This window comes from Cydia amplana, chromosome 5 (assembly GCF_948474715.1).
Source record: "Cydia amplana chromosome 5, ilCydAmpl1.1, whole genome shotgun sequence".
Taxonomy (NCBI): Eukaryota; Metazoa; Arthropoda; class Insecta; order Lepidoptera; family Tortricidae; genus Cydia; species Cydia amplana.
Genome location: NC_086073.1, coordinates 10,235,840 through 10,256,212, shown reverse-complemented (window position 1 = coordinate 10,256,212; position 20,373 = coordinate 10,235,840). Strand labels below are relative to the sequence as shown.

Here is a 20,373-nt window from a genome sequence, read left to right as displayed (position 1 = left end):
TATTGCCCAAACGAAAGTACACCCGTCGGCATATCTTTACATCAGTTTGAACGGCCGAAGGCTTTTTTACGGCGGGGCAATACAGTCGTCCGACAACGGGTCGAGTGATTTACGAGGCGGCACAAGAAGTTCGTCGGTACCGCTCACGGATGGCCCCGTCCACAGACAATCCGACGTCTAGACATAGCATAGTCGTGCTACCCCCTCTGCCACACATACGGTAGCGTTAAGCTTTGGATTCCTCCGAAAACGGTGCCGTCATATTACGGCCGCTATATAGCGTTGACTGACGTCACTAGAACGTTGTCTATGTAAACAAGATGGCGCGGTTTCCCAGACGGCGTTACGTTACGTTGATTGTCAACGTAACGTAAGATGACGGCCGTCATGACGGTGTCGATAGTTTCGTGAACGTTTTATTAGATAGCGGTGACGCCATTTTGAATAAATGACACGAGATTTGAATAAATGATTCCGTACTACGATTATTTTCGTCTTCTGATGATATTTCATCCTCCAAGTAAATTATAGATGATCAAGCAAATCTTGTCAGTAGGAAAAGGCGCGAAATTCAAATTTTCTATGGGACGTTATCCCATCGCGCCTACATTTTTCAAATTTGCCGCTTTGACCTTGGTGGATGACGGTGTGTTATGACGCCGTGGTACTTTCCACATGTCGCCACCGTAAAGACGGCCGTCTTTTGCGGCCGCTATATGACGGCCGTCATATGACGACACCGTCTTTGGAGGAATCCAAAGCTTTACTCCATCTTCGAGTCAATCCCGTGCCGTGATTAGTCCGTGTCTTTGAACGGACCAATCACGGCACGGGATTCGCTCACCTCGTCCCCCCGCACCCCCGTATTTTTGGCAGCATCGGTTTCATGAAAGAATTGGCCTAAGCTCAGTCTAGAGGTTGGATTGTCAGTGGCCCCGTCGGACCGGCGAGATAATGATTGCCTTCATACTTCCACGGCTCCCGCTAAGTTTCGGTCGCTGGTATTGCAGGCGCGGGCAGCGGCGGGGTGGGCGGCGCGGGCGCGGGCGCGGCGGGGGGCGGCACGTCGGAGTACGTGCGCAACGAGCTGCGCGCCGTGGTGGGCGCGCGCTCGGCGCGGCCCGACCTGCATCCGCACCTCGCGCCCGACCTCGACCCACTCATGAGCTTCGACATGTCCACGTCGAGCGGTAAGCGTCTACCCCTCTCCTATCCGAACTTCTACTCCGGTAGGAGGGCCTCCCGCTTGACGGTCACCTGACGAAAACTCCCTCCCTCGGTACAGACGAAACGAACTTTTACATTTCGTTTAGTCTATACTTCCTCTTCGACTTATATTTAGGTGTTTGAACGTTGTACTGAACGCGGGGATAGATTAATAGATTGACCGGACCGGTGAATGCGACCGATCGATTTTGATGTTTCGATCCACGTATTCCTTTAACCGTATTCCACTTTTTAATGTGTCGAAATGCATTTGTCTATTTAGGTTTGATAATCGTTTTACGTTTTATCATGGTACAATATGACGAGGTATTTTCTTACCGGTAACGTCTCGAGACTACGTCACATCGGTGCTATTATTGATAAACGCTTTCCATACGTTCATGATTATCATGAAGTTTTGATAATGTACGGTTACTGTTCATAAAGAAGTTAAAGTACAGTCACGAACTCTAATTTGGGACAAATTTCCTTGAAATTTTGGCATATTTGAATAGTGCAGAAATCCCAAGTGATGCCAATTTGAAACATAACTTTGCCGTACAAAGAATAAAAATAAAAAAAGAAGTTGTACCACATCAAATTAAATCCTAACACTGGCAGTAGTGGCAGCCCGCTTTTGCATTCATTTTCAAACTTGCAACGTTGTTTCTTTATTATGAAAAATGTGTAATAACAATCGTGAGTAGTTCAGTTTTTATGTCAAAGTTTTGGAATTTGAAATGAAAGAATTGCACCATGGTGACGTATTTTACGTAGGCCGATGATACTTCACGAGATGTCGCGGGAAGAACATACCAGATGAAGATAAAACGCGTGATATTATAATAAACTTCGCCTGCAGGCGTACTCTGGTCGTGACTATCGCGCACGACTAGCCGTGATATAGCGTACCACCGCGCGGTCTCACATAGTGACATAAGCTGTAACATCATAACACGTTGCGTAATAAGCGCAACCAAAATGACTTCAGGCGAACTATATTTATTATACCACGCGTTTTATATTAATAAGTTATGCCTGGTTTTTGAATGAAATTATTCTTCAGGCAAATAATGCCAGCTAATTTCAGACACAAGGCATTTCATGTATAACTCGACCGCAACCTGTATCCGATATCACGATGGTAATTATCGGTTTGGGTCATGTTGTCTAATGATATAGCGCAAGTGATCAGATCGAATACGGGCTGAGCTTTGTTATTTGTCATTATTAATGTACTTACACTTAAATGACTGTTGCATGAACATAATTGTCGAGATTATTTGGTGTACGTACGATGTGAACATGAAACGAGATTTTTATCTGGTCTGGATTAGGTAGTACATATATATGTTACATTCCTATTCGATGTAAGAATGGACAAATTTAAGAGGCTAATTATATAACGAGTGTCAGAGCTGAAAATACCGTGAACTTGTACTTTCTAATGTGTAGTTCTTGATTTTTGAAGTCCCAAATATAACCCTGATTTACAAAGTCCGTCCGTCGATCAAACTACATATTCGTCTTTACAACACATGAAATATAAGTACTATATATTATGTTGCCTGAGGTATATATTTCATATTTAAGGATATTTCAGTGTACAATTTTGTGTCATGGAAAGCAGATTGAATAGTAATAATAATAATAATGATTTAGAATTATTAGACGAGACGAGAGAGATAAAAGGCGTAATAAATTGCAGATGAAATGTTACGACACAATCCTTCTTTATGCGCTTCTGATCCGACACACACTTTTCTTGTTAAAGTCTCTGCATAAGATCCCACAAAATCTTATAACCGTCCTCAAAGTGGAGTGTAATCTGCGCGCGGTTCCATAGAAATGTGTGAATCGCTCGTATTCACTGGCAAGGCAATGTATGCGTGTGTACGTACGTAGGTGGCGGCAGTGTGGTGGGGGGCCGCGCGGCCTCGGCGGCGGGCCCGCAGAGTGCGTGGGAGTCGAGCACCCCGGTAAGCACGGCCCGCGGACCCGCGGACTGCGACCCGGCCAGACATGTAGTCACTCCACTACTTTTGTATCGGTTTTCATTATTTTTGTAGACTTATCTGAATACGTATTGAGTCTGCCCCGCAACGTGTGTTGTATCGATTCAATCATTATGATACTTAGATGCTGAATTAGAGAAATGTGCCAAACTTCTGCTATAAAATAAAATACTCGTTGCCTTCTCTGCCAGAATTCGCGGTCGATCGACATGAAATAAAATCTCATATTAAATTTATATAACGCGATATTGGTACATTTCTGAAATTACTAAATTACGCTTTTGTGATGTGTTATCTTATCTACTCTTAGTAAAACCATGATATTACCTACTTCTGATAGTGTCAAACCTTCCGATATTTGAGTACTCTACTTTTTTCCATAAATCAAAATTGTAATGAAATGCGCTTAATTGTTATGTTATAAAAGAAATGAAAGCTTTATGTTGAGTACGTGGGGCACGAAGCATGCGCGGAGTGTGGTGAAGGTTGTGTGATGTAACCGCCGCGGAGCGTCAGTAGGTATACTGTTGTGCGATAGAAAATGCTTATTTGTCCGCTTCTGAAATGTTCTATAGCATACGAGCCGTTCAGTTTATTCCATTCTGTAGTAAAAGTGGTTTGAAAATGCATGATAAAGTTCTCGGACGTTTTTAACTTATTTTTAATAGAATTATTAGATGCCTACTTAAAATAATGGTATTATCATTAAATTGCTTTTTATAAACTTTTGATACCTATGAATATTCGGGTAAGACACCCTACATACTTAAAAAAAAATAGGATTTTTGTGCAAAATAATAAAAATAGTAAAATGAATCATTTTATAAACAATGGTTTCAACAAAATTGACGGATTTTGAGAACAGACTGAACCAAGGTCTAATGTTCTACATTCTACAACATAGTAAACTCCGGATTCAGTCATTGCGACAGGACTGTATGTGGTAAGTGGTAGTAAGTTGAGTTTACCTTTTTGTAGAATGTTACGAGCAAAAGAATTGTTCTATTGCGTCAATTTTGTCAGAATGTACAATCATAAAGAAAGTCGTTGTCAATTATTGAGCAGCAGTTTAAAATTAAATGTCACTCTTGCAATAGTTACTTACTTGTTGAAGTTGTTGAAGAACTATACAATAATAATATATATGATACAATAATATATTTGACTTACAAATCTTTTTATGCAAAATTTATTTTTCATGTGACATGTAGCAAGATAAGAAGAACATTTTATAGATTAATTTTAGTATTAATGTTATAAGCGTATTTCTAGTATTTATTGTATGTTTTTTGATAATTATTGCTCTTTTACAGTACAACGTTTAAGTATAGTTTTTATGTAGATTTTTAAAAATATTTAGCTATAAAAAATATCAAGAATTGGATTAAAAGCGTTTTGAAACATTACGAGATATACTGTTTTGAGGCAATTCTCCGTTTCAATTTTAATCGAGTTCCCTTGACTGAGTCTCCACTTGTAATTAACTTTTGCAATGACTGTAAAGTTACTACACTTACTAATCAATATTTTTCATGTCATTCAAATTCAGACCAGAACGAGGCTCTGTTAATAGTTGAGCAGGGTTACGTGGTGTATGTGCAGGGCACAGACAATCCAACCTCTAGACATAGCATAGTCGCGCTACCCCCTCTGCCACACATACGGTAGCGTTACTCCATCTTCGAGTCAATCCCGTGCCGTGATTGGTCCGTGTCTTTGAACGGACCAATCACGGCACGGGATTCGCTCACCTCGTCCCCCCGCACCCCCGTATTTTTGGCAGCATCGGTTTCATGAAAGAATTGGCCTGAGCTCAGTCTAGAGGTTGGATGGTCAGTGGTGCAGGGTTACGGGGCCGATGGTGGGTGTGAAGTGAGCGGTGTGTTGTATGTGCAGAGTACTACGGAGGCGGGCTCGGCGGAGGCGGCGGCGGCGGCGGCCCGCGGTGATGAGGCGCCGGCGACCTCGGGCGGCGGGCGCGCGCCGGCGGCGGCCGCGAACGCGTCGCTGCTGCAGAAGCTGCTCTCGCAGTGACTCTCACTCGCTCCCACACTCGCTAAAGTTGCATTTATTACTTTATCGATCCTTCGGGTGGACGATACTCGACGATACTTAAATTCCATCGTAACGAACGTCGTCGTTCCCGGTTACGGTCTACGCGGTACCTCTACGGCTGTAAATCTCGCGGCGCGAGAATAATCATAGTACACGTATTTATAGAACGTCTTATAATTATGTCGATATGTAGTCTAGTAGTGCTAGTTATATATGGAGTTGTAAAAATCGTTTTGTTGATGAAATATTTTTGTCTTGAGTTCTTTGAGAACGTTGTTTAAGATTGATCTTTACATTTCTATGAGTAGTTTTTTTTTTCGAACGAGATTTTAGTTCGAGACGAATTATGATGGTAGCTTCCAGCGACGGAAAAATTAGTTTTATTTTACAATGTACTCGTACGCCTAGTACATACATCATGTACGATAGAAATGTACCGTGTGCAATATGATATAGATTTAAAATCATATTAGGCGTTGTGAACGTTTATGTAATATAGTATGAAAGTCAGATGTTACCTGTTATGACAAAGTAATTTGTATTATAGTATACTAGAGACGACAGAGTGAGTTTTAGGACATGGAATTACACTAAATTTGTATAATGAAAATTGACTAGAAATGTTATCATAAGTAAACATATTTGTTCCTTGTGAAATAGTTACAGAGACGTGACTCCAAATGATTATAACAAAATGTTGTTAGTCCTAAAACTCATTCTGTATTCATAATGAGACATCAAGTGAAACAAAGAATAATGATAATGATGGCGTGTAAATACTGTGTTGTTAAATTAATTATATATAATTATGTTGCTTTAATGTAAATATTTTTTTAAATCTTTGTGTTTCATGTGCCTATGATATTTTATGTTATTCTCGTACATTGTTTTCTTTGGCATTGCATTATTTATAATTTGACAATTATTCAGAATTCTATTCTAATAATGTTTTTATTATATTGGTTGGTAGTCTTGTGCATGTTTATAATGTAAGTCTTTCCGGAAATATTGTTAGCCCCCTAGTGCAAGATCGTCTATAGTTTACATTTACAACATCGCGAGAGTGTTGTTGAATAACAATAGTCGCAAAGCTAGAAATCCTAGTTAGATCTTTAGGAAATTGTTAAGATCCTCCGTCTAGGGTAGAGTGGGCAGGATGTATTAAACGACCGGCGTGCCGCACTATTATAAATAAATGTGCTGAGCGATGTGTCCAAGCGTGAACAACGTCGATGTTACTTGTCAACTATTGTACATACAGCTCCTGTTAAATGCACTAACTTGATGTGTGAACTTCGGCTACTTCAGATAAGGATGGTCGACCGTGTAGACTAAAGCAAAACGTTTTATCTCAATAATTGGCGAAAGTTACAACTTCAATTTAAACTCAACCTGCCCGTCTTTCATCGAAAAAGTAATCAATATTCATCTAGCATCAAAATGTACAAATTATTCAATTATAGTGCACAATAAAAATAAGGGCACTGACTAATATTTTGGTGTTTGTAAAATATAACGTAGTGCTCTCATTTGTCGGTCTCAAATGTACAAAATATTAAAATTACATTTAAGATAACTAATTTTATTCAAAATTGTACAGACGTTATTCACAAACTCGAACACTCGGGACCATAACAGGCTGGACGAGGCAACCATAGTTCCGCTCCACGGTCGCCGCCGCCGCGCCGCGCCGACTGGAAGCAAACCGACTACTCTAATCTTACAAACCACTGTAGCTCAAGCGGCTCAACTACTATATTAGTCTTCGATGTCTTATACCCGCGATACAACATTGGCGAATGACAATAAAACAAACGAATATAAATAAGGTATGTACTTAAATAGACTTGGGGGTACCAACATTTCACATGCATAAATCCTACCGTTACTTTGCAGACCTACTCTTATAAAGCGACACACGAGTAGCCAGTAGCACGTAGAATCACGACAAAGAGTAATGTGATGTTTTAAGATTTTACCTAACTAATGAGTAACGTACAAATAGTCTGTAGAAGATATCCATAAACCAAAACGAGTAATGTGTATAGGATAAGAATATTTTTCTACCAATGAAAAGTACCATAGTTTGGAAATGTAGACTACTGACCAATTTGTTTGTGAAAGTAGTTATGGGGAAGGGCACACCGGCTAGGTTAGCGTAGCGATCATCGCACACTAGCTTACCGTAGCTAGCTAGCTGTTAAAATATCTACATCTGGAACTATGATTACTGCAAGTGATTTTTTTTATTTCCTCATAAAATTATTAGATAAGATTTGTTTTATGTACTAAAGATAAAAGAATATAGCAATATTTCTATTCATTCCATTTATTTTAAGGGGGAAATGTCAGATAGATAAATATCAAATCAATAAGTACAAGTGATGGCCTTTTAATATGACAACATTTAACCGTAATAGATGAAGATTAGTCAGTCCACCCACACATGCATATATTTACATACGGAATATATGGACTTATCGGATCGCTAGAAGGAACTGCATGAAATGCCGTCACTTATTTACGTCATGAAGCGAATAATTGTACACTAAAATTATATTTTTTGCAGATTTACGCTAACATAGTGAATACCTCATATTGTCTCATAAATAATCTGAAGACACGTCCATACACCACAAGCAGTTGAATATGTACATTGAAACAATGTAAATAAATAGATGCAGCAAATACATGAGTAACATAGGTGCCTGGAATTTAAAATAAATAAAAGATATTTTTTCTAAGCATCCAAACAGAACGATAAATTTTGATATCGAATAGCTACATTAATAAATTTACGTACTTGTATGAAATACGAGTAAAATTATAATAAGCAGCGATTAGGCAAAATTAAGATTTTCATTCATAATCTATATCTGTAACTCTAGGTTTATAAACTCCGGAAAAGTGAGAATGGGCTTAATAATTATATACGATTGTCGGTGATTTGTATGAAAATTGGTAATAATATAAACGTTAGTGCCCATCACACATGAACCTGGGGAACTTGTCTTCCAGTTCTTAGCGGTGGAAATTAAATATATCACTTGCGTTGAATGGGCTTCATATTCAGAGTTACTTCAAATAGCTTACTTTTCATTCTTCACATAATACTGAAATAATTGGCATCTAACCAAAGGTCATCGAAAATATATTCCTAACATATAAATAATGTATTTTGGTAAAGAAGATTTTAATGTTTAAATGGGCTTTAAGAATATTGATTATAACTATTAATCAGTGTGTATAAGCAGTGTTAGCATGTTAATTGTCTTGGTGTGTTGGAATGAATTCACTGCATAAAATATTCGATTTGATTCAATATACATATAAATCATTTCAAAGCTGTTAATAATACAACATTAATTCTGTGCTACAAAATGTTATATAGCAATTGATCTAGTTTATGCACTTAAACTTTAATTTGTTACTTTGGATCCATGGCCATTTACAGGATGATGGTCCCTATTGTAAAAATATTATATGGGATTTACTAAAAACTAAACTATTAAACTAAACTATTTCACTTGAAAGGTATGTCATAAATGATGCTTTTTAATTGAGATATTATAATGTTTTCTCAATTTAATCTAGACTAGGCATCATCTATTACCACAGAGTAAATCTAAACTAGAAATGCAATTAATAGGGTCCAAATTTTCCATCCAAAATATCAGAAATATAAATTCGGATTGTAAGTTAATGACGTCATCGTTAATAGACACGTTGCTGCAACTAATTTACTCTGTGGAAAAGACCTCTGTTTATCACTGAGCATATTGCGTCCTGAAACATTGATGAGTACGGGAATCTTTGTTTCAAAGGGAAAACATAATTAGTTCTTCAGATTAAGTACATGTTATGTCCGTTATTTATTTATTATTACTTACAGTGTGTTTTTGTATCACTATATTTATAATCAAGGAATAAGGAGTTAACATGCGCGTGATAATATTTATAATATAAAGGATGACAGTTGCTAACACAATGAGGTCTAATATTCCCGTACAAGAATGATTTTATTTTTTGTATAAAATCGTACCTCTTGTCTTGGCCTGTCGTCTGCGAACAAAGGATGTTTCCTTCCGTTGTGGATATTTCTAAGGTTAAATACGTTAGTGTAAAAAGCTAATTATGTTTTTCTAAGAATACGCAAAGTGGTTTTAGGTGTTGGTCAGTCGCAGAAAGGATTATTGCGAACGTGAGCTTTAAAGTCTATTTTTTTATTCGGTAGACTGAAATGACAGTTAATAGTATGGAATGACATTTCATGTTCATACTATTAACTGTCATTTCAGTCTACCGAATAAAAAAATAGACTCTAGTTTAGAAGCGCACTGTATGCGGCAGTGACGAGCAGAGCGCTCGGGCGCGTCGGATACGGGTCCTGTACAGCTCGGCGCGGCACCACTACATTTCAAATTTGACATTACCCTCTTACACGACTAGTCTTGTTCGGGCAATCATCGTTTTTGCGAGTGGCCGTTAAGTCTGTGTTATTTAGTTCTTCAGATGTTAGATTAAGGCCTCTTGTGTTGCTGTGCATTTCTAAGCATTGTATGTATGTATGTTTATAATATTGTAAATAGCTAAAATACATTATATTTTTACGACTAGCATATACGCAACCAAAGTTGTTATAAAGTGATGGTTGATTAAATAATAAATTTAAATAAAATAGGTCGTTATGTTTATTTTAGGAAAAGATGCAAAAAAACTGTACAGTTGTATATGGGTACATCCAATGTCTCGTTGAAGCCTTTTACACAACCGCCCTGATATTAGTAAAATCGAATTTATTATTTTTTGGTATAAAAACGGTTAAATCTAAAAGGAATATAAATTATAAATAAATGTATCAGAAATAAGTAGTGTATGAGTGTGGCTTAAGCTCGTTTTGTTCCTAGTGTCTACCTAAATAGCTTGTTCCAGAACATTTCTTCTCGGCATTTGTCAATTAATGAAACTTGACGCATTTTGCTGTCTCCGAGATAAAAAAAATCAGTGAAAATATAATTTTATTCCTTGAAAAGATCAGGCATTATGAGTACATTACATTAATTTTAAGTTGTATTTTTTGTACATTTTAGATTCGAAATATATTAATATCTAAAAGAAAATGGTTGTTTAATTGTACCTCTACTCTACCCGCAAACGCTTAACTACATACTATATACATACACAAAACACCATACAATAGCTGGTAATAGTACAATTATTACAGTTCCCATAGGTGCCGTCCGTAGAATACAAAACGGACATTATTATTGTAAGCTGTACTTATTATTTTCCAAGTATTTTTGACTTATTTTCATTAAATTGAAACTGCTAACAATGAATAATTAGCGCAACCCTATTACTCGTTACATTACACACAAGTTTGTGGCTAACTACTAATTAGCGGTAGCTTGGAAGCTGAACATCCGCGCTACCATTCATTTGTTTACCAGCTACCGCGGGGCTAGCAACTAATGGCCGGGGTCATGTCTTTGCCTGATAATCAACGATCGGTCCTATTAAAACTATGTTTCCCGTCTGGGATAATGAGGTCCTAGATGAATGGCCTCTCGCGGTATTAATTATTGTTATAGGGAGTGTTGTGGTCTTAGCTGTTAAAACTAAATTTTTGGAGGTCATGAAATGGTTTTGGCGATTCCGTTCAAGAGAGAAATATGATGAGGTAAGTGTATTATTGTAACCCTAGAATGTAAGTTATCAGAAAGTTTAGTAATACGAGTAGTACATTACGATACAAGTGCAAAAAGTAGGAATTAACTTGGTCTTAGCTGTTAAAACTAAATTTTTGGAGGTCATGAAATGGTTTTGGCGATTCCGTTCAAGAGAAATACGAGTATGATGAGGGAAGTGTATTATTGAAACCCTAGAATGTAAGTTATCAGAAAGTATTTAGTAATACGAGTAGTACATTACGATACAAGTGCGAAAAGTAGGAATTAACTTTCCAATACGTGCATATGTCAAAAATTTAAAGGGCCATAATGTACTGTAAAATGTACAATACACGTGCGAAAAGGTAATTCGCAACTCGTGTCGTTTTAAAACACTCCCTTCGGGTCGGGTCTTATATTCTTGTTTCAATTTATCGCCACTCATTGCGAATTTCCTACTTTTCTTTCAGTGTGTGGTTTTTTCAGTAGTGTACAGTCAGCGTCAAATACTTTGTAGCAACCAAAGTAGCCAAATAGTTCGGTACACCATATATTTAGGATGGTGTACCGAACTATTTGGCCACTTTGACTGCTACAAAGTATTTGATGCTGACTGAACCTAATTAAGTAGGTAGGTAGGTAGGTATGTAATTTTTTTTTTTGAAAATATGTGTCCCGCCGAGTTTGTTGCCGGTCCCATATTGGGATACCCTCCTCCAATTGAGGGGGGATTTAAATCTTCTCGGGGCAGAGGTGTAGGGTTGTAGCCGGTCAACCTAGCTTTATTTGACGTTCATAAGCGCATTCTAATTATGCCTTCTTGAATAAACTATCTTTATCTTTATTCCATCCAAAAACAGGTTCACTGATATAAATTATTTTTGTTTTTTATCGCAAAGGCTACTATTCAATTATAACCACTTCACAGGATAGCGTCAGCAGTAGCTAGATAAAACATTGACTTCAAAATTGTTTACTTAGGCATTTCTGAACTCACTGATTGGTCTAATGAACGTATTCACCGACGATAAGGTAAATTAATTGACGAGGTCAGTTGGAATTACACGTAAATTGGCCTGAATTTGTTGAATGAGCATCCCTGCTAGTAGTATGAGTAGGGGAAACTGGGGAGGGTTGATCACCCCTTTTGTTTTTAGCATACATTTTCTTAACTATTTGTAGTATTGAAAAACTTTATAGACCATACGACTCAGAATTTATCTCTTCATTAATAGTTTGAATTAGAACAGATTTGTGCAATAAATTAGATCATTATTTAATGAAAACCCATACTGTTGACTTTTACCATGTGTCCCCTATGTAAGGGAGACTTGTTTACCCCTGGTCGGGAGCCTTGATCCTAGGGGGATCAAGTGACCCTGGTTCTTGGGACACATGGTAAACATATTTTTACCATGTCTCCCCATACCAGATTCTCATTGATGATATAACTCGGATCGCTATTAGCAATGCATCTATAATTTGTAAAATACACAGCAAACATATATATATTGCATCTTCCATGCTTTGAAATTGTATTTCCGGTAATCAGATGTCTAAGCCGAAGGGATCAAGTCTTCCAGATTTGGGGACACTTGGTAAAAAGATTTTAAGTGGCAATGTCATATTTCGAGGGTAGTATCTACATTAATTTTTTCACTTTATCTACAGAAAATTAATATATGAAGATATCAAACACATATTAATCCATAATCTTATACTTTTAAAAAACAATGTAATCGTATTATCCATAAAACAACATAAAATAGGGAATCAATGTTTGTACAAAAAAAAGTTAAAAAAACAACAACAATCTAAGTTATTAACATAAAATTTCTTGTAACAAGCTAATTTTTTTAAAGTTCTTATGAAAGTATTTTTAGCGTCAGATACCTACAGCAATTTTAATTTTTTTACGCATCACTGGTCGTTATTGTTTACTATAATAAATAAGTTTAGAAATTTACTGCTCACGTTTCGAGGACGGTGTTTGAGCTGCATAATCCTAAAATCCTTTCTATGGACCGTGGGTTCTAAAGTACATAAGGTCGGAAAGCAATTGAAATAGCATTTCATCCATAAAAACAAATATCGCCGGTTGAAAACCAAATACCGTTATAAGTGTTTTTTGTCGACCGAGTAACATCCCCTGTGTGTAAAACGTTTAACTTGATAAAAAAGACCAAGTACGGGTAGTTCGTAAAATGTTGATGTCAACTTTAGTCAGTCTTTTCAAAAGCCACGGGGATAATTCCGTTTTCGGAGTCGGTTGTATAATTAAAAACTGAATTATACGCCATTAAATTTCGTTTTAATAAACAATAATGAGTCAAAAACCTTGAAAGTTTAAATCAGTGTTTCTCTGGTCGTACTTTCGCGGCATGATTTACTAAAGAAAAGAAAATATTTATGATTGCTCTATGAATCATTTTGAAAGTAAATTTATTACAATGTATACTTCATCGCTTTGGGGGTGACATGATCCCGGAATCATATCTCCTCTGAAGAAAAAGACAAAGTCTCCCCATACATAGTAAGATTATAAAACGTGCCGTACTCGAAACATGTGTTCGCGTATATCAATGTAATCCAAGTTAATCATCACTTCAATAAACAACAAATAAAATAAGCACACTCACTAACATCATTTCCATCTCATATTATAAAATAAATCCAGTTAAAGCTTACCGAAAATTGAATATAGTACGCACAAAATCTTTCACCGTCCGCCATTTTTGAACCACTGACTTTTCCGATACAGTGCCATGACAGAACGTGAAGTTAGGAACGAATGAATGAGTGTTACCAGCGCAAAAAATTGTATCTCGTTTGGTTTGATTAAAAATGAAGTTTACCACGTGTCCCCTAGGGATCGACCCTCCCCACCCTCACCTAATACCTAATACATGGTATACAAAAAATTTCAGCTCTCTAGCATTATCCAAACCGAAACTACGGGGGTTCGAAAATACGACGAAACGTGCCGAGAAAAGATATGCACTGCCTTTTGCCCTTTGTCTCGTCTTGGCGGGGACACGGCCGTGCCCCCAGATAGGGAGGAATATGTTATCAACGTACCTACAAGTCATAGAATTACAATATTCTACCTGATACGAGAGCCCAAATTAAATAGGTGAGTTTAATACTCAAGGTGGGAACCACAAAATACCCTCGGGAAACCTTTCCTCTTGAACCTATGTGACATGACCGCCAGATTATCATATTATGTAGGTAATAATGCATATTATGAAGATAGAGCTACGTTCAAGTTTATATGTTATTCTGCAATACAGATCGAGGTCGAGGGCATCGATGTTCGGGTTAAAGTATCTCTTTGGTTATCGAATATGTACACTATGTACAGTGGTCTACACAGGGCCGGATTAAGCATGTCGGGGCCCCTAGGCAGTGCAATGCTCGGGGCCCCCTTAGGCCCTTACAGTCAATTCTGCATACATAATGTTCATTTTTCAGTTCAGGGAAGTAAGTTTGTGGTTTTAATTTCAACCTTCAGGTGTCGGTTGAGCCGATCCGAACATGCCAAGCGACGTCTTTTTCGCTCTTATTGCGTGGACATAAAGCTTTTTTCTATCAGTTTTTGCCGAGTCCTTTTTGCGTCAAGTGTGGGGAGAGCCCTTTTTTTCTCAATAGGTAGTTAAATATTGTGCGAGGCTGAACAGCGATTGTCCGACCATAATACCATACGCCGAGCCACATGATTAAAATTAACGTAATAATAAAGATATTCCATAGGTTTAAATTACTATTCATTCACCAGTCAAGTTAGCATGTAGGTACAGGGTCAACCAGAAAAGCAGCAAAAAAACGCGAGCGCAGCGAGCGCGAAATTTTTTGTAAAAAAATTGTGAAAGCGTGTTAAAAAGGCCGGGCCGGGCCTAAAAATCCGAAGTTCCACAGTGAGCAGAGCTTTCATGCGAGGTCAAAGCCGTGCTTCAGGATAAGCTCAGCTAGAGCACAGACGCCAACCAATGTCCATTGTATTAAAAAGCGAGGCCGCAGGCCGAGCTTGGCGCAGCGAGGCCAAAGGCTAAGCTGAAGAAGAGGAGATTTGGAAGACAAACCAAAAATGGAGGTAAAAAGTGAGGCTGAAGGTCGAGCTCAGCAATCTCCACATTACTTAACAAGCCCGAAGCGTACTTATAACCAGCGAGGTGAGCTTTCATGCGAGGCAAAAGGCCAAGCTTCTTAAATCAATGTTTATATTTGTTAAAAAACGACGCCGAAGGTCGAACTGTAAGAAAGCAGCGCTCTGACACGAACCAATCGTCAAATGTTACTCGACAATAATATGTGCAAGAGTTACTCGGAGATGAGGTATTAGGCCCTCGGTAGCCTGAAAATCGAGCTCGATATTACAGACTTTAAATCTATAAAATAACATAATTTACATAATCATCTAATGATTGTGTATCTGAGAAACTGATATTGGACATTAAGTAGGTATTAGGTATAAATATTTAGGTACAATAAAAACAATATTTATGAATTTTGGCCATATGAAACAAATATTGTTTTTGGCGCGCGCGGGGCCGCCGGGGCCCCCTAGCCGAGGCGGGGCCCCCTATCCGAGGCGGGGCCCATAGGCAGTTGCCTACTCTGACTTAGGGTTAATCCGGCCCTGGGTCTACATACCTATGAAATATTCTGGATGGGAGTCTACGACGTGGTCTGGTTTGCCTAATAAAGGTCTACACTTGTACCATTATTAATACGAATTATAAGCATAATTGATTGAAACATACAGGTTTTCTGATTCATATTCTTTTTGATAACCCCAGAAATTATATATAATATATGTACCTACTGCATAGTATTTAAAATATAAAAATATAATTATCTCCTTCAGGTATTATACCTATATACTCGTATGCAAGATTAGTTTATAAATAGTAATAAAAACCGGCCAAGTGCAAAGTGGGGCTCGCGCCACAAGGGTTCCGTATTCACTTATTGTAGCAATTTTTTTTTCTAAAGCCTGAATCACCCTTGACTGCTTTTCCTGTAATTTATAGATGAAGATCTATTTTGTGTATTTTTTTAACTTTAGTTTTGGAAAAAACGGGAACGGGATGGTAATTTTTTGCCTAGTTTCTTAAATAACTTTTAAACTATCTTAAAATTATAAAAAAAGATGTTTCGGACTCACAATGAGCCCTTTCATTTGATATATAACACTATATATATTATTTACCCATTTACCCCCAAAAGTGGCCCCTAGGTTAAACATTTTATGTTACACGTCCGTCTTTGGGTCACGGATTTAGGTACACATACGTGTACCTACCGTTTCAACTTAATTGGTTTAGTATTTTCGGGGAGCAATAGGCAGCGACTGACGGACAGAACAGACAGACAGACGCACGAGTGATTCTATAAGGGTTCTGTTTTTTTAAGGTACGGAACCATAAAAAACAGGATACGAATGGGTCGAAATTGAAAAAAAAGTAAGGTAAAATTCTTAGGGCGCCAGTTCATCTAGAACTTGGCCCGTTTTTGCAGAGTTAGGTTGGTCCGACTCTATATTTTCATGTAAGTACGTATGATTGGTACGAGTAATGGAATTAAATTTTCAGGAGGATTTTACCGTTCTGGTAGTAAAGTTATTAAAGTCTGTGCGGAAAGAGAAGAGTCGTGAAATGTATTGGGCGCCATACATTCCACGATTCTTCTCTTTCCGCACAGACTCTATACCTATATGATACTATTCTTACAGGCGTACTTATTCCGATTTCAATAATAGGTAAAAAATTAGATCCTGTTAGTTAGAAGGCAAAATTTCAATTAGAAAATGACACGGTTCTGTTCCAACTGTGCTAAATTTTCATGGGCTGAGTCATAATCACAACAACTTATTATAACAATATGGTCCCATTGTATCTTGACAAGTGGCGCGCCCTCGAAAGCCGAGCCCGGAGGCGTCGGGAAGGTTTGGGTTCGCGCTAAGTCCCGATTCCAGAGTCCCGAGCCTACCTAGTCCCGAGGTAGCCGGCCGGCGGCACGCACGCATGCGTGCGTACCGATCCTGTTGCACGCGTATAGGTACTCTAAAACTCACGCAATAAACCGTATAACTAATTACGCAATATTTAGAAATAAAGCTTAGTGTTTGACTTAGTTAGTGCATAAAATGTATGAAAATTGCCGTTATTGTGTTATTACGAGGATTTAAAAAAATGGCATGCTATAAAGTGTAAAAACAAATTGGAAATAAAACTTCGAGGAGGTCAGAAAGCGAGAAGTTAGCGAGTTATTAGTAATGCCCTGGACCTGTCCGTGGTCGCAGGACCGGCAGCGGCCGCCGCCTGCTATCCCGCCTCTACACTATGAGGTATGTTTTTTGTTTGCAATTATTTCGCTTTCTTTACTTTACCGTTTGATAGAAATTTGAGACTTGTGTTTGGGTTATTGAGAACAAAATTTTTATTAAAATTTATCTATCATTTATAATACACATCATGCTATAAAGTGTAAAAACAAATTGGAAATAAAACTTCGAGGAGGTCAGAAAGCGAGAATACAAACATAAATCATCTATTTACTAAAAGGCTTCCCTAATGCACGTTAACAGCGATCGGGACCTACCTAATACCTATCCTTTTATTAAATACTGTATTTAAAGCATAAAGTATTGTACGAGATTCTTATGTCCATCAATCAGTTCTTAATCCTTCATTCCCACCAAAACAGTGTTTGTACTTTTTGTATTTTTTATGCGCAGTTTGGCGTCGAACTTTAAATCCGCTACGTTTAGTCAGCAGCCACGTTAAGGCAAACAAAAACGCGCACTAACTGTTTACAGACACTTATTGAATTTTGATTTTGCATATTCATATTCAAGCCAAGGGGATTAAAAAAACTCCATTGAAGTAGCTAACTGAATAAATATAAAAACAAAATAGTTAAGTAATTAGTAGGTAAACAGTATTAGCAAATTAGTAATACCTACATGAAAAGTTACGTAATAACAATCAGTTAACATAAACGTTTAATTTAAACTTGGAACGCCTACCGTAATTGTTTTAGAAATTTAGATCATAAAAAAATACTGTATTTTCGGCTTTCCTCGCGTAGGTACCTATACGTCACTGAAAACTGAAACACAATTTGGGAAATCATAAAATTATAATACTTACTTAATTTTTTATTTTAATATCAAGAGACAAATATTTGGTCCTGTGAGTCATGTTTATCCCTACAACATGTATCAGCGTCTTCTATAACTGACATAACTGTATCGCTCATCCGAAGTGTCCTACGATTCAAATCGAAAGCTTGACTCTGAGAGCGCGCCGAGATAAAGCAAGTGTAGCCGACGTAATACTCCAGATTTGTTTAATGGACTTAAAGTGCTGTATGCATGTTAATGTCATATCCATAAAAGCCATATCGTACAGAATAGAGCGCAGGAATGCGTATAGCATAAAAACATAAGCATACCTCTAAGATAACTAATTTCATGTTAACCGTTGCGACACCATTGATTTAAAAGTGTCCGTGTCACTAAAAAGTTTGGTTATATTTTCTGGTTGACAATGGATCTTTATTTATGAGGGTCCGGCGCGTGACGGAAGTGGGACCGATTGAAATGGGCAGCTTTTGCCAATTAGCCTCTTACCTGTAGTTTCCGCCGTCACCATAGGGTGCCATCAATCAGTTGATAAGCAAAAAGTCCCACTGTTTCAACCCTATTTGTGCAAAATAAACTTATCTTTTCCTTTCTTTTGTAAGTTTCAACACCGCTACGACTGTTTGTGTATAACTGTATAAATATTCCGAATAGGTACACACAAATATAAAACATTGCTGGGAAGTCGGGAATAACACATATTAGGTAGGTATTTCTGGTAAGGAAGTACGAAAACTGACTAAACTGGAGCTCACTCTCATAGCCCGTTATGGTGGCCAATAGTCACTTGATGGCAGTATGTCAATTAATGTAGAGTTCCTCCATATACCTAGTAATAAGGTACTAGCTTATTGGATGAATTAATCTTATCATTAGGTATCCCTCGCCTTTTGTCTAACTACTAGGTAATAAAAACTTTCATCTTACAAAAATCCATCAATATCATTTTGAAAACCTTACAAAAATCCGTATACTTACCTACAGTTGGATTCAAACACAGGTAGAGAACCAATCGCTAAAAGAGATTTTCCTTCTTAGTTATCGAGAGCTGGATTCAGGTTCGACTATTCTAATCTGAATAGACCTCAATCTTCTACAAAGAACAAAGTACCCACGCGAAATTGAGTGCAGCAGTTAAGTTAACAAGGTAAAGTTAGTGATATATGGTATCAACCGCGGAGCTCTACCGGCGTACCGGCCCGACTCAGTTAAAATACGCCCGTGCTCCCGGTCGGCCGCTCCTAGCGGCGCGGCGGTCCGTCGAGGAACGACACATCCGATACTTACTGCGACATCGTCTTCAACAACAATGCCTCTTAAATTATGATCACTTCGGTGATTAAAAAATAAATAATCTAAGACGATATTCTGATTATTTATATCCAAAATGTAGTTAAAATTTAGTGGGAAAAGTGCGAATTAAGAAATGCTACAAAATGCCGTGGAATTGTTTCTGGGGATACCAACCTCCAGCACCGACCTGCAGAGTCAGTGGGCCGCTGCACCTAATTCAGGTGAATATGCCATACCTATTCCGCTTAACTTAAGAGTCCTAGGTTATTTAACCTGCCTTTTACTTAAAGTTAAGTTAGTGCGGCTGACATCAAAATAGAACAAGTAATATGCATATATTTTATTGATAATTAGCTAATGGTACATCGATATCGATCAACGTTTAGAAATTAAAATAATTGGCGAGTAAGATAATTCGGTTAAGTGTAAATTTAGGCCTCACTTTGCTTGTATTTGTTGTACCATTATTGACTCAAGTGTAAATTGGTTATAAAGCGGCTATACCCACATGGACAGTAAAACAGGATTACCCGTACTACTAGGTACTTACCTGTAAAACATTTTACATCTAATCTGTAAGTATCTAGTTCTTCGCAATTGCCCTTTAAATGAACGCTTTAATTGAAAGTATATTAAGTACATTTTGAGTTTTAACGAGCATTTGAATTTTAAGCTACCTTAACTAAAAACTATCTAATCACCCCTCAAATTAAACACTGGCTACCCCACAATTACTATCTACTATATATACGCTACGTTACCTACGTGAGAAGGTAATAGAATAGCGAAACTGTAAACATGTTACCACAACCTAGCATAGTTAGTGTTATACTTAGGGTCAAACTGCTGCTGAAAATTTTAAATATTGGTATTCGTATTATATTAAAATCGTTGTGGTTCATGCAGGTAAACTCGTAGGTACCTATCGACTAATGCTAAACCAAATGCGTGCGGATGCATTGCGCTGCATGATACGGTAGAGTTACGA

The 20,373-nt window shown here is 37.7% G+C and overlaps 2 protein-coding genes across 9 annotated transcripts in view; both read left to right on the top strand.

Annotated features, from left to right (window-relative positions):
* LOC134647957 (uncharacterized) overlaps nucleotides 1-8,251 on the top strand; it is a 79,449-nt gene extending 71,198 nt beyond the window's left edge. For 5 of the 6 annotated variants that reach the window (XM_063502356.1, XM_063502354.1, XM_063502355.1 and 2 more), the window contains 2 exons: nucleotides 1,011-1,190; nucleotides 3,112-3,605. In XM_063502356.1, the coding sequence (XP_063358426.1) occupies nucleotides 1,011-1,190; nucleotides 3,112-3,275 (344 nt within the window). In that variant the 3' untranslated portion in view covers nucleotides 3,276-3,605. Of the gene's footprint in view, nucleotides 1-1,010; nucleotides 1,191-3,111; nucleotides 3,606-5,117 lie in introns of those variants that run through there. The other variant, XM_063502352.1, reaches the window with a different exon arrangement.
* A 2,521-nt stretch (nucleotides 8,252-10,772) lies between these two features.
* Nucleotides 10,773-20,373, top strand: part of LOC134647958 (tensin-1) — a 148,731-nt gene continuing 139,130 nt past the window's right edge. The window contains exon 1 of one of the 3 annotated variants that reach the window (XM_063502357.1): nucleotides 10,773-10,956. In XM_063502357.1, coding sequence (XP_063358427.1) covers nucleotides 10,801-10,956 — 156 coding nt within the window. In that variant the 5' untranslated portion in view covers nucleotides 10,773-10,800. Of the gene's footprint in view, nucleotides 10,957-17,207; nucleotides 17,295-19,394; nucleotides 19,607-20,373 lie in introns of those variants that run through there. The other 2 variants (XM_063502359.1, XM_063502358.1) reach the window with 2 other exon arrangements.